Here is a 13,873-nt window from a genome sequence, read left to right on the forward strand (position 1 = left end):
ATTTGGCATGAAAATCAGCAATAAAAATACCAAAACTATGAAAATAAGCAGGAAGATAGGAAACTTCAGCTGCATGCTCAATGGAGTAAGAACAAGTAAAATATTTCAGCTATTTAGGCAGTTTTTAGTGAAGATGGAAAATTTCAAAATGGACAACAGGATAAGCAAAGCTTATTTAGCTAGTATAGTGGAGAGCTAACTGAATAAATTTATATGGAATAAGAGAGAAATTAGCTAAACCACCAAACTAGCAGTATACAAGACAGTGTTCAAACCAGTTTTAAGTTATGAATCTTAGTGTTGGGTTAGAAACAAAGTACTTGGTGGCTTTATTTCTGACCCAACTGTCTACTCTCATATCTGTTGTCTAGATTAGAAACCACAGATATGAGAGTTCTGAGAAAAATTAGGAATGAACAGATAGCATCAATGGCAGAATCATAATAAAAATTAAGACATTAGAAAGACCTGACATTGTTTACATTCAAGAATGTGTGAGCAGGGCTAATCTAAGGTGATATGGTCACTTAAATGGGAGAAGAAAGGTTGGAAAAACAAGCATTTGATGGCAGGAAAAAGGTCTGGATGAAGACCAAAGTCTAAGTGGATTGATTCATTCCAAAGTGCCTTAGAAAAATATAATGTTAGAGACAATAATAATGGAGTACTGACTACTTTGGAGGTAAACTGGTGATAAGAGATAAATAATGTAAACTTAATCATAGTGCTATCATTGTAACATGAACATCCCATGAGGATACACATCATGAAATTAAAGATGTTTTCTGTGAGCAAAAAGTTCTTTTGGGTCTGGTTCAAGGCTATTTTGGCTATGGATGTCACATGAAGCTCCTGTAAGATCAGCGATTTTTTTATTTATTTTTATCTGAAATCTCCATGGAGTCTCACGGAGAGGTTATAAATCGCCACCTTCTCTTAAATTTATTCACACTAGATGTACTCACTATCCCTAAAGGCAAACTATTTCACTCACTTACTGCTCTGTGAAAGAAAAACCTAGCTCTCATCCCTTTCTCGACTGCAAATAAACTTAACTTCTATGGGTGCCCAATGTTCTCTCCCCACCTTCCATATAACGAAAATTTTCATCAGATGATATATCCTATAATACCCATTCAGAAGTTCACAGACTCACATCACCCCCTCCCTTTTTCTTGTTAACCAGAGTCCATAATCCACATACTTGCGATCTGTCCTCATAATCTAAATCCCATAATCCAGATATAATCTTTGTAACTCTTCTTCTTCTTCGGGGGTCCCCCACGAGTTTGCTACAGGGTGAGTTGCCATAACGTAATGTCTTTAGAAGCCATCAAGTTCTGAAAAAAAAAAGTAAGGCTTTCAAAACCTTCACAAGAAACCACAAAAAAGCATTACACTCCCACACCTCCCCCATATCTTGAAAAACAGCTGGTCACAGCAATGAGACAATAGTCTGACAGAATCTTCCATGGCTTTAAAAATGCAGCAACTGCTTTTTGATATGAATCTGAGGTAAAAAAAGAAAAGGTGATCCAAGGAAGATGGTGAAATGCGTTTTATTATCCCATAAAGATGCCATATGATTCTAGAACCCATTCTCCTGCATTGCTTTCAATTCCAAGAAATCGGGGAGAAAAAAAAGTTAACTTTCTACTTCTTGTTTTCACAAGAAAACAAGCAAAAGCTAATGTAATACAACAAAGCTCAAATGGTGAAGTATATCTACAGCTGTTTTGGGATAAGCAACTGTAAACCTATATGACATAACAGATCAATACTATAATGCATATCATTTCTCTAGTTTATAATAATTGTAAACTGAATTCAGGAATCCTTTTGGCTGTGATGTTAGGTGTATTATGTTAAGGTCATAAGCTACACCAGAGTTATTATATACTTATACAATGTTTGGAAAGAAGTCAACAGATACTATAGTGTGAGGAATAAACAGCCATGGCAGTGACCTTAATAAGATGTAGGACTTTCTTTTGTTGCGATGACCAGCCATCCTATGGAGCATACTTTCCACAAGCATAGCATATCAACCAATGGGAATTTTAGACCATTCTTCTTGTAGGCAGAACGAAGTCCTGGACTGCTGTTGGGAAGACGTCCCTTGACTCGCCCAATGCTCCAGTTCATCCCACAAATGCTCAATATGGTTGAGATCAGGGCTCTGTGAAGGCAAGTCAAGTGTGGTGATGTTTGTCCACAAACCACACAGTTACAGCACCAGCCTTATGACATGGTGCCTGGGCCTGCTGAAAAAGACAATGGTCAGTACTGTAGAAATACCACAAAGCAGGAAGCACTGAATTGTCCCTCAATGTTCAGATAACTCTCACAGTTCAATGTTTGTGGCACTACAAACATAGGCCTGAGACCAAACCAGAAAAAAACAGGACCATAACATCACAAAGCCACCTTTGAATTTTACAGTTGGAGTTATGCAACTCTGGTAAGAGATCTTCACCAGGTATCCACCATGCTCACATTCGTCCATCTGCTTAGTAGAGAATGTTGAGTGATTCACTGCTCCATAACACAGCTTTCCAAGCTTCTCACTGTATATGCTCTTTGGGCCACTGAAGATGCATATTGGTTTGGGTAATGTGAGGATTGCATATTTGATCCTATCATGGAAACTTATATTGTGAGCCTCGGATCTGAATGTTTTTGTGCAGATCATGTTCCAGTCAATGCCAAAAACTTTGCATTCAAACTTGCCAGCCAACTAATGGCTGTTTTTACATATTATGGTCATGTCTGGAGAGTGTGGTGGGATGTCCACTGTGGATAGCACTTGCAGTCGACTCCCAGCGTTTCTACCTCAGTATGCTATCGGCGATTGTTGACCTGGGATGGTCCAATTTGTCAACAATTTGCTAAAAAAAATAGGCCTACAACATGGCATCCTATCATAATGCCTCTTTCAAACTCGGCCAGTTATTTTCTCATAGCCATTTCACCTGGACACAGTTGCACTGACTTAGGAGCATCATATTCCTCTAATTTATACCAGCTGCAAACATGTGACTCATTACATGGCACAATGCACCTTGCCCAATTACTTGTCAGTTGACTTCTTTTCAAGCAGTGTACATTAGCAATCTCAATAATGACAATATAAGCTTTGGGAGACTTAAGCAGTATTTGTACAAAAATAAATTGAGAAAGCTGAATTTATTAGCAATCACCTTCAAGCATTTCTCTGAGAATAAATAAAACATAAAAGAAACAAGATAAAAAGAAATAGCATAAGATTAATGTTGCATTAAAAATACAGAATTCTGCTAAAAAGGCAGGATGTCGGATTGAATTCCAATGGCATTGATGTCTGGTGAAGTTCTTAAGCAAAAGATGACTTTCAGCATGCACTGTAAAATCACACTTGCATACTGGAGACATATTTCCATTAATAAGTCCATGTTTGACATCTAAATCAAGCTTGCTGGTTATCTAAACCATAAGCTCACTCATAGGCTTACAGATTTACAGATTTTTTTGTGAGTGTGATAAGAAAGAGGAACAATGAAATTGAAAAATTCTTTTGATATTTACCTTCTGGCAGGTGAAGAATCATGATAGCTTGGCAGTAAAATATCTTCACCAAATATTAGGCTCCGAGAAACACCATCCACTTCAGCCTGAAACATGGCACAAAATCACGCAATTAAAAACTAGTTATGTTATGTTTTGTATCAATAAACTTAAGAGTGAGAGAATCTCACTTGATTTCAACTTGAGAAGAAATGGAGGGGAGGAAACTAAGTATATTTCTGAATCAACAGATTATACATAAAAATGATTTATCCCCTCTTTTTTTTTTTTTTAACTGATATTGTATCTACAGTAGCTGATACTATACTATCTACCAATAATTGTCTGGGACTCTAGCAATTAATGATTGATAGCAGCAGGCAAAAACCCTAATATCAGGTATGTCCATCTTTGGCTTTAATTACCTCCTGCACTCTTTGAGGGAGGCTTTCCACCAATGTGTGGTAGACATCAGGTGGAATTTGTCTCCATTCCACTGGCCATTCCTCCAAAGTAGCACTGAGTTCAGCAACAGATTAAGAATGTGCTGCTCTAGACCTCAATTGATGCTCCAATTCATCCCACAGGTGTTCAATTGGGTTGAGGTCAGGACTCCGCACAGGCAAGGGCAGTTGTTTAACACCAATCTCTTCATGCCAATTTCATAACAGCTGCAGCTTAGTGGTATTGTCATCTCGATAGTAACACGGATCTGTTCCATAAAAACTCCACAATGTAGGCAGCATCTGATTATCCAGAATATCAAGGTAATGATCTGCCTTCATGGAATCGCAGACAACGAGCTGTGGTGGTCCCACTCCAAACCAGCTTAATGCACTCCACACCATTACTCCTCCACCACCACCAAACTTTACTGTAGGTACAACACACTGTGGTAACAAGCATTCACCAGGCTGCCTCCACAATCACAACCTGCCATCAGACTGAAAACAAATGAACCTTGATTCATCGCTCCAGAGTACCGTTTTCCACTGGTCAATTGTCCAGTTCATATGCTCTTTGCACCAGGCCAGATGGGCTGCCTTCTTCATTGTTGTGACGTTTGTGTGCTACTGCTCTTCCATGGAAACCATAAATGGAGTTCTTTTCTTACAGTATTAGTGATCACCATGGTGCTACTGACACTCTGGAACTCATTACAGATGGTCTGTGTGATTGTAGCTGGTTTTTGCAGGCCATCCATTTTAGGGGATTTTCCTGAGTGTTTCCCTGCATTAGTGATGCCAGAATATCTCCATTTGTTGATCACATCGCCAACCATTGATTTTGGATGCTCCAGTTGCATGGCAATAGCACATATGGACATGCCACCAATGTGACACCACCCTCTCTCTCTCTCTCTTGAAGTTACTGAATTCATGTCATGTTGTCATACCACCTGTATTTAACTGCTACGATGAAATACTACTTCCTACCATCTGCAAACTGTTTTTTATGTTATTAACAAACCTTGGATGTTCCATAACTTCAAATAACAGGGCTGTCCAGACAATTATTGGTAGATAGTGTATAATGATGGATGATAGAGAAACTTAACTGAAAAAATGACTGTGTACTTCACCAAAATTATGCCCCATGGAAACCTTGTTAAAGATAACCTATCCTCTTACACCAATGTCTTATAATAATTAAATATTTTAATGAGATAGGCAAAAAATAAATATATTAAAAAACCCTTAAATATAGAACCAAATGGTAAAATTTCGGAAAGGATGAAAACATGAAAATTAGTTCCCTCTTTTATATGTATATCAAAAAGAACAACTAATTATAGCATGTAACTGGAGCGCACCTGCATACATTTTTCCATGTCAGCAACTTTTTATATTAACATAGGCTGCATCGTGACTGAGATTTATAAGCAGGCTACACTGAAGTTATTATATACTTATAAATTAGCAATCATTCAATGACAAAATATGCTTGGGAAGACAAGGAGTATTTGTGGAAAAATAAGTTGGATATCTGAAATTTTAAATCGTTTATAACAAAACATACAAGGTAAAGTGACTTGTTTTTAATAAACTATGAATATCAATTTACTAACATTTTTGCTATGCAACAATAATGACAAGAAGGTATTAAACGTAACCATGAATGTGAAATTTTAAAACAAGTAAATTAATGGAAAGAAATCTAACCCATAAATTACCTATCATAAGATAATTTATATATTATTACCTTATCATCCGAGTAGCATAAATACAAACATTATAAGAAAATTTCATGAAAAACATTAATGAGTACCATAGTATTTATTTTATTTTATTTTATTTTTGGGAGGGGGGGAGGGCAAAATCTACTTCATAGCAGTACCATTAATTCAAGCTGTCAAATGAAAATAGTCATCAGCCATTTGCAACTGAAATTTGTTTTTCATATGGTTCATGCATGAAAACATTTGTTCTCTAATATGTACTTGCAAACACACAATTATCATTGTGGCTAAGAAATGAAAGACCAGTACAGAATTCTGCTAGTCTTTTTGAAATATTTTTCCTATGCAAATCATTTAGTTATAAATGATTTCCAATTATAAATGATCAGGAACATCTTATATGTTGAGATTCAAGGCAAACAGATTTTGAAAGAGTCAAACTTCTTTCGAATGTTTGTGAAAATCACTTCAAAAACTCATTCTGAAATTAAATATTTTCTATAAATTTTGTTATTGGTATTAATACAGTCTTGTTCTCTTTTTTTCATTAGTTTCCAACATGTCAATTATGGAGTTTTTCTCCCTAATATATTACTTTTTAATAAGTTGAGTTCCATTTCAAATGCGTCGATCACTAAATTCATTGATCACTTAATTCATTTTTTAAGGAAAATATCAACAAAACAAGCTAACTGAAGAAGTCATTCGAAATAATCCCACAATTTTGGTAATTATTTGCACTTTTTGAAATGCATAATAATTAATTTCTAACAATTATAATAATTTTATATTATACAGATAGTATCTTTTTGTGATTAGCAGAAAATAGTGAAAAATAAATGGTAAATCAGCTGGTGTTGATAACATCAACCAGATATTCTCAAATTTCCATAGTTGCTAATATTCATTTTGAAGTTTCTAGGACAGAAAACTGTGTAAACACTGGAATGCAAATAAGTAATTTACTATCTAAAATTAATTCTTTACAGCCAACATTTTGCTAGCATTATCAGAGGCAATTTAACACCAACACCCTCAGTGAAGAGAAAAACTAAAATGACCTGGATTACAAGGGCAGCCATGTGCATGTATTGACTGCCCTTGTTATTAGGTTATTAATTTGTGTCTTTACTGAGGGTGTAATGTTAAATTGCCTCTGATAATGCTTAAGCTAGTGAAATGTCAGCTGTAAAAATAATTAATTTTAGATAGTAAATTGTTTATTTGCATTCCAGTGTCTACATATTTTCTGCTCCATAAATTTCGATATGAAAACAAGCTTAAATATTGGAGGAGCAATCAGAAGATCAAATTTAAGATTATTAGGGTGCAACTTTCATAGCAGCAATCAAAAAACAATGTGAGAATTACAGAGAATGTTCAATAGGAATTTTCCTATCGAATGTTTCATGTAAGATTTATGCAAGCATACTTGAAAACAGGCTAAGAAAAATTGTGGGAGGGGAATCATGGAGAAAAGTAAGCTGAATTCAGTCCAGACAAAGGTTGTCAGGATCAGATTTTCACTTTAAGACAAACACAGTTGAGAAATCATGGGAATATAATATCATCAAATTCCTGATATGTACCCTCAGGATATGATAGTACTGCATGAAAAAAGTTACACCATTACTAACTTTCTATCTACAATTTTCCTCCAAATCCATCTGTTACCTGTCAAGACTTCAACATTATCAGATCTAATATTTCTATCCTCTAAGGCACTTTTTACTGTATCAATCCACCTATATCTTGGTCTTCCTCTTGGTCTTTTTCCTGCCAACCTGGCAAACACTTGTTTTGTTAATCTTTCCTCTCCCATTCTTTTTAGGTGACCATACCACCTGAGATTAGCTCTGCTAACACATTCCTCGATGCTAACATTACGTTTTTTCCTAATATACTCGTTTTTAATATGATATTGCCACTGATGAAATCTGTTCACCCCTCTAATCTTTCTCAGGACTCTCAATATCTGTGGTCTCTAGTATTTGGTCAAGTGTTTTATTTCTAACCCAGCTCTTAGATCCATACGTTAAAACAGGTTTGAACACAGTCTTGTATACAGCTAATTTAGTGTTTTGACTAATTTCTCTCTTATTCCATATAATTTATTTGGTTGACTTCCTACCATACCAGCTTTGTTGATTCTGTTGTCTATTTCCCTATTTAATTTACGATCCTCACTAAACATCGTGCCTAAATAGCTTAAATGTTTCACTTGTTCTATAGGTTCTCCATTCACAATGCAGTTGATATTTTCAATGCTTCTGCCTATTTTCATTGTCTTTGTCTTGTTACTGCTGACCTTCATATCAAATCTATTACAAGAGTTATTCACTTTAGTCAAGGAATCTTGCAGAGTAAAGAGCTGAGTTAACATCTCCAATTTTGATATCAGGTTTAATATCACTTTCTTCATAATGTGATCCATATAGATAATAAATAACAGAGGGGATAATATACATCCTTGTCTGACACCAGATTTAACATAAAACCATCTTCCTGTACTTCCTTCAATTCTAATTGCTGATTTACAACTCAAATAAAGACTAAGTATTGCTTGATATAATGCTCCATTGACACCATACAACTGTAGCACTTTGAACAGCTTCTCTCTTGGCACCCTGTCATATCCTTTTTCCAGATCTACAAAACGTAAATACAGATCTTTGTTATATTCCCACAATTTCTCAACAATTTGTCGTAACGTGAAAATTTGAACCTGACAGCTTCTCTTCCACAATCCTTCTCAACCATTTCTCAAGTATACTAGAATAAATCTTACCAGGAACACTCAGCAGGAAATACTTCTGTAATTCTCATTCAGTTTTATTTCCCTTTTTTATATATGGGTACTATGAGAGCTCTACTGAAATCATCAGGAATTCGCCCCTTTGTCGCCTTCTGAACTATGCAGTGGAGCCACTGTAAGACATTTATACCTCCGTACTTGAGCATTTCTGGTCGAATATCATCTACTCCTGTTGCCTTTCCACATTTCAGGCTTTTTTTTTTTTTTCTACTTCAAGTATGGATATGTATTCCTGATTACATGTCTGTTAAGTGTTTATTACTACTGTGCTGTCATCACTGCTTGTTTCATTCAGCAATTACTCCATACATCAAGGATATCTTTTTCGTTCCTGTTTAATATTGAGATGGAGGTGGTGAGAGAAGACGTGCCTTGGACAATGTTGTATGCTGATGACATCATGCTGTGTGCAGAATCAAGAGAAGAAGTGACAGCTAAACCGGAAAGGTGGAGGAAACTACTGGAATAGAGAGGTATGAGACTGAGCAGAAGTAAGACAGTATATGTGTTGCAAAGTGGTGGCAGCCATGAGACAGATCTAGAGCTGGAAGGAAATGTCATTAGGAAGGTTAGGGACTTTAGTTACTTAGGAACAACACTGAAAGAGGATAGAGAGGCTGAGAAGGAAATGGGATGCAGGATACAAGCAGGAAGGAGGAAATGGAGAGAGAGAGAGAGAGAGAGAGAGAGAGAGAGAGAGAGATGGCTGGAGTGCTATGTGATAAGAGGGTGCCAATCAATCTAAAAGGCAAAATCTACAGGACAGTAGTGAGACCAGCTATGACACATGCTATGGAAACCATGGTCCTGAGGAAAAATAAAATCAGCAGGATGGAGGTAGCGGAAATGAGAATGCTTAGATGGATGTGCGGTGTGACCAGAAAGGATCGTCTGAGAAATGACCATTTAAGGGAAACGGTGAAAGTCACAAACTTAGTGGCAAAGATACAGGGAGAAAGGTTGAGATGATTCGGTTATGTGATGAGGAGGGAGGATGAATATGTGGGAAAAGGTCATGGATGTGCATGGGGGGGGGGGGGCAGCCAAAGAAGAGATGGAGGGAGCTGGTGAAGGAATTCTCAAGGATGAATAACTTGGATGTGGCTACAGATCAAGACAGGAGGATGTGGAGGAGATTCACTGAGAACAGCAACCCTACTTAAGTAGGACAAGCTTCAGAAGTTCAAGGATATCTTTTTCACCAGTTTTCATGTCACCTTTATCATCTCTAATTCCTTTAACAGCACTTTTCCCTTTATTTCTGAGCTTTTTCAACAACCTCCACAATATTTTGCCACCTTCTTGATATTTATTTTCTATGTTCTTACCAAAGTCTTCCCATGACTTTTGTTTAGCTAGTTTTACACAGTGTTTAGCTATCTTAAATTTGTCTCTGTATTCTTTAAGAGCACAAGCTGACTTATTTGGCAGGAACCTTTCATATGCTTTCTTCTTTTCCTTCACTGCCTCTTTAACTTCCTGTGTCCACCATGGAGTTCTAATTTTTCTATCCTTGCAGACAACTTCACCACATGCCTCTCTAGCTGAATTAATCAGGGCTTTCTTCAAGGCTTGCCACTGAATCTCCAAGGTTTGATTCCTGTTCTCAAACTCTTTCATTTTTTCTTCAATAATCTTTGTGTATTTCAGTCTGAGAGATGCTCAACTTTTAATAACTTTAAAACTTTCTTACACGTTATTCTTTTCAATATGAAATTCAATTTTATCCTGCTCAGGACTAAATAGTGATCACTTCCAATTTCAAATCCTCTGTATACTCTGGTGTCCTGAACCAGGGAGAAAACATCACTATCAACAATAACATAGTCAATGAGACTTTTCTTATTCCTTGCCTCTTCTCTCCATGTGAATTTGTGCACATTTTTATGTTGGAACATGGTGTTAGTAATAACCAGCCCATGTCCTAAGCAGAAATCCAACAGATATTTGCCATTATTATTAGCTTTGCTCTTTTCTCCAAATTTTCCCAAAACATTTTTGTATGTCTGACAATCACTTCCTACGCTGCTATTTAATCCCCAACAAGGACCAACTTTTCCTTTTTCATTGTGTCAGTAGCTTTCTCTCGAGCCTCAAAAAATTGCTCCACTTCTACCTTAGTAGAACCTTCTGTGGAACCATAGGCACAAATAAGTCTCATTGTCCAGTTCCCCATTCTTATATTTGTCCACATTACTCTACTTGAAACTGACTGCCATTCTAGAAGATTAGCCTCATATTTTGTGTTGAATACTATGGCTACTCCTTCTTTTCCTTGATTGTCATTGCCTGAATATAACATTTTGTATTCATTGCTCAGAAAGATCTCACCAGTTTTTGTCTTTTTTGTTTCAATCACCCCTATAATGTCGATCTGATACTTATCTAATTCCTCATCTAGCGCCATTTCTTTGCCATTCAGGCTTCTTATGTTGATAGTACCAATCTTTAACTCTGGTGATGTTGAGTTGGGGTGTGTTTTCGGATTTGTTCCAGTAGCTGACTTTTCGCTGTTCGCCCTGGTTCCCTGGCGAAAACAACGGGGGCCTTGTTTAACTGGGCGACGCCCTAGCCATCATGAAATTTTGTCATGTTGTACCATCATTTTTTATTTTGGTTTAACCAATAAGAATACAATTTGGTTGGCAAAACCACAAATTGCCAGCCCATCCTCGTTCGTTCAGTATCCAAGTAGATACCCAACAGGGTGCACCACGAGAAGGACATTAGGTCAGAAGCCCTGGTCGGTTCTCCGCATTCCTTTAAAGGCTATGTGGAGGCCTCCTCTCAGTTATACAGCTTTGACCCTTAAGCACCCCTGTTCTCCACATCTGGTTTATTAATATTCCTATGCTTGCCATCGAAGGAGCGCCATATCCATTTACGACAATCTTTTTGTCGTAAATGGATATGGCGGAATTTGGTATTGCAAATCATAATCATAAGGTCATTATCAAATTCCAGAAACATCTCTCCATATCCAAATTTTCCCATCCTGTGTTATTTGTACCAATCTTTGTATTCCAGTCTCCTCCAATGATGAGTATACCTGCTTCAGCACCTCATCCACTGCTGTCAGTTCTCTGATTACTTCTGTTGCAGTATTATTTAATTGTTTTTTTATATAGTTCGCTGCAATATCTTGTCCATCTGTGACAGCTACTGATCGTATTTGCCACTTCCTATTGACATTTCTTATAAGTTTATAGACCTCTCTAGTGTTTTGTGTTTTCCATAGTACTGTTCAATGTCTTTACATTGGTCCTCCAGCCATTTGGCTTTATGAGATCTTGATGCTTTCCATACTTTTTGCATTTTTGATGGTATAACTCATCTTCTGCCACTGAATTATCTCTTTTAACATGGAGTTAGTAAGGTTGGGTGTCACAGACCCCAAAGATTTTAAATTGGCTAACTTTTTAACAATGTATGGCAGTGAGTCATGCCTCAATATAGCTTCCCCTCCTGTAACCTGCTACTTGACACCATAGACAACAGGCTGTTGCACGCAAGCAAGTTTAGTGGGACCCCACCGTACCACTTTTATTACATTTTCCCACCTTACTAACGGCTGGTTAAGTTTCAATTCTCTTTTTTCTTGCACCAATTTCAGGGTTTCCGGAGTTATCCATTTCTTGTTGATCTTCTCTCTTTCAGGAATTACTTCCTCTACTGTTTTTTTTTTTTTTTTAGTACTGTAGTCTGTTGTTCTGCTTGTGTTTATGTTTCGTGTTTCACTTGTGGTCTCAAGCTTAGTTTCCAGTATGTCCTGATATGCTGTTCTTACCAGTCTTCATTTAGTCTTGAGATGTCTCTAGCTTTATGGAACTTTCCTTTATACTTCTGTTTCAATTTTAGTCTTATATTTGCAATCACTAAGCTGTGGTTCAAATCAATATCAGTTCCTTGGAATGATCTGCACTGTTGAACTGATGTTCTCCATATCTGGTCTATTAATATTCCTATGCCCGCCATCGAAGAAGTGCCATATCCATTTATGAAAATCTTATTGTTTTAATTTGGTACTGCAAATCATCAGGTCATTATCAAATTCCAGAAGCATCTCTCCACATTCATTTCTTTCTCCATATCCAAATTTTCCCATCCTGTGTTATTTCTACCAATCTTTGCATTCCAGTTACCTCCAATGATGAGTATACCTGCTTTGGCACCTGATCCATTTCTAGTTGTAGATCTCTGTAAAATTATCTGCCCAACCATTTAATATCACGAATGGTCCTGAATATTAAATGGTTGCACCTGCAGAGCTATTTGCATGTGCTCATTGTCAATCATTAAATAATGAAAAAATAAAATTAAAACTGGAAAATATAAGTCTTCTCCTAATAATATTTATTGAAATCGTAAAAAATGTTAATATTTATGTTATATTACAAACCTTTTTTAATTCCTCTGTCTTTGAATGCGAGTGTTACCAGTGTCCGTTTTGTTTGCATGTTTTATTTGTTTAGTCTACTGGCAACCGTATGCATGAGGGATGTGTCACCACTTCAGTGTTGTTGGCAGTCTTTGATTATACATTGCTAACAATGATAACAATTAACCATACAATACACAATGATAACAATTAACCACACAATACACAATGATAACAATTAAAAATTAATTTGTTAATTGTTATCATTTGACATGATAGGCAAGTATAAATTTTCATAAAAAAAATATTGGTGCCTGCCACTCTCTTCACAATCTCGAATGCGCCAGTGACCACAACCAGATTGAGAACCCCTGTGTTAGAGTAATTACTCTAGGAGGTGCATTCCATCCTAAAGCAAGACAAGGACTCATCATGGGAAACCCATTTGGACACTCAAACTTACATTCATTGTGAAAAATTTAAGGAGACAAACACACATATTGGAGTAATTACTTTACTTTTAATAATGAAAATAACACTTGACATTTTGACCTCTAACGAGGTCATCATCAGGAAAACATACGTATAGGACACAAGCAACACAAACATAAGATAAATCTAAATGCTTTCTTAATCTTTTACCCTAGCCTGCCCCTAGTCGTTATTTGACATTAACATATCATCTAAAAAAATAAAATAAAATAAAAATTGGACGCAGTTGACAAACAGACAAAATCTTTGCATTACACTATGGCTGAAATGATTGCATTGGATAATAGGCTATATTCAATTGCTCAAAACAGGATTTCCAAGGCAAATGAATCAATGTATTCTGCAGAGTACAATTTCTCAAAAGAAAATTTCTTTCAGTACCAGCTATCAGTGCATTTATCAAAAATTTTATCAGAAGAGGAAATATTTATGAAGAAACACCAGATGTAGGCTTCTCTAAAAATAC

General features: G+C 36.4%; 1 protein-coding gene across 3 annotated transcripts in view; it reads right to left on the minus strand.

The window, feature by feature from the left end:
- Positions 1-13,873, minus strand: part of LOC150105372 (protein brambleberry-like) — a 108,540-nt gene that overhangs the window by 9,140 nt on the left and 85,527 nt on the right. For all 3 annotated transcript variants that reach the window (XM_090394741.1, XM_090394742.1, XM_090394743.1), the window contains one exon: positions 3,565-3,650. In XM_090394741.1, coding sequence (XP_090250867.1) covers positions 3,565-3,650 — 86 coding nt within the window. The remainder of the gene's footprint in view (positions 1-3,564; positions 3,651-13,873) is intronic.

This window comes from Typopeltis vanoorti, chromosome 6, assembly GCF_054136105.1.
Source record: "Typopeltis vanoorti isolate ZY-2024b chromosome 6, IOZ_Tvanoo_1.0, whole genome shotgun sequence".
In the NCBI taxonomy this organism is placed as follows: Eukaryota; Metazoa; Arthropoda; class Arachnida; order Uropygi; family Thelyphonidae; genus Typopeltis; species Typopeltis vanoorti.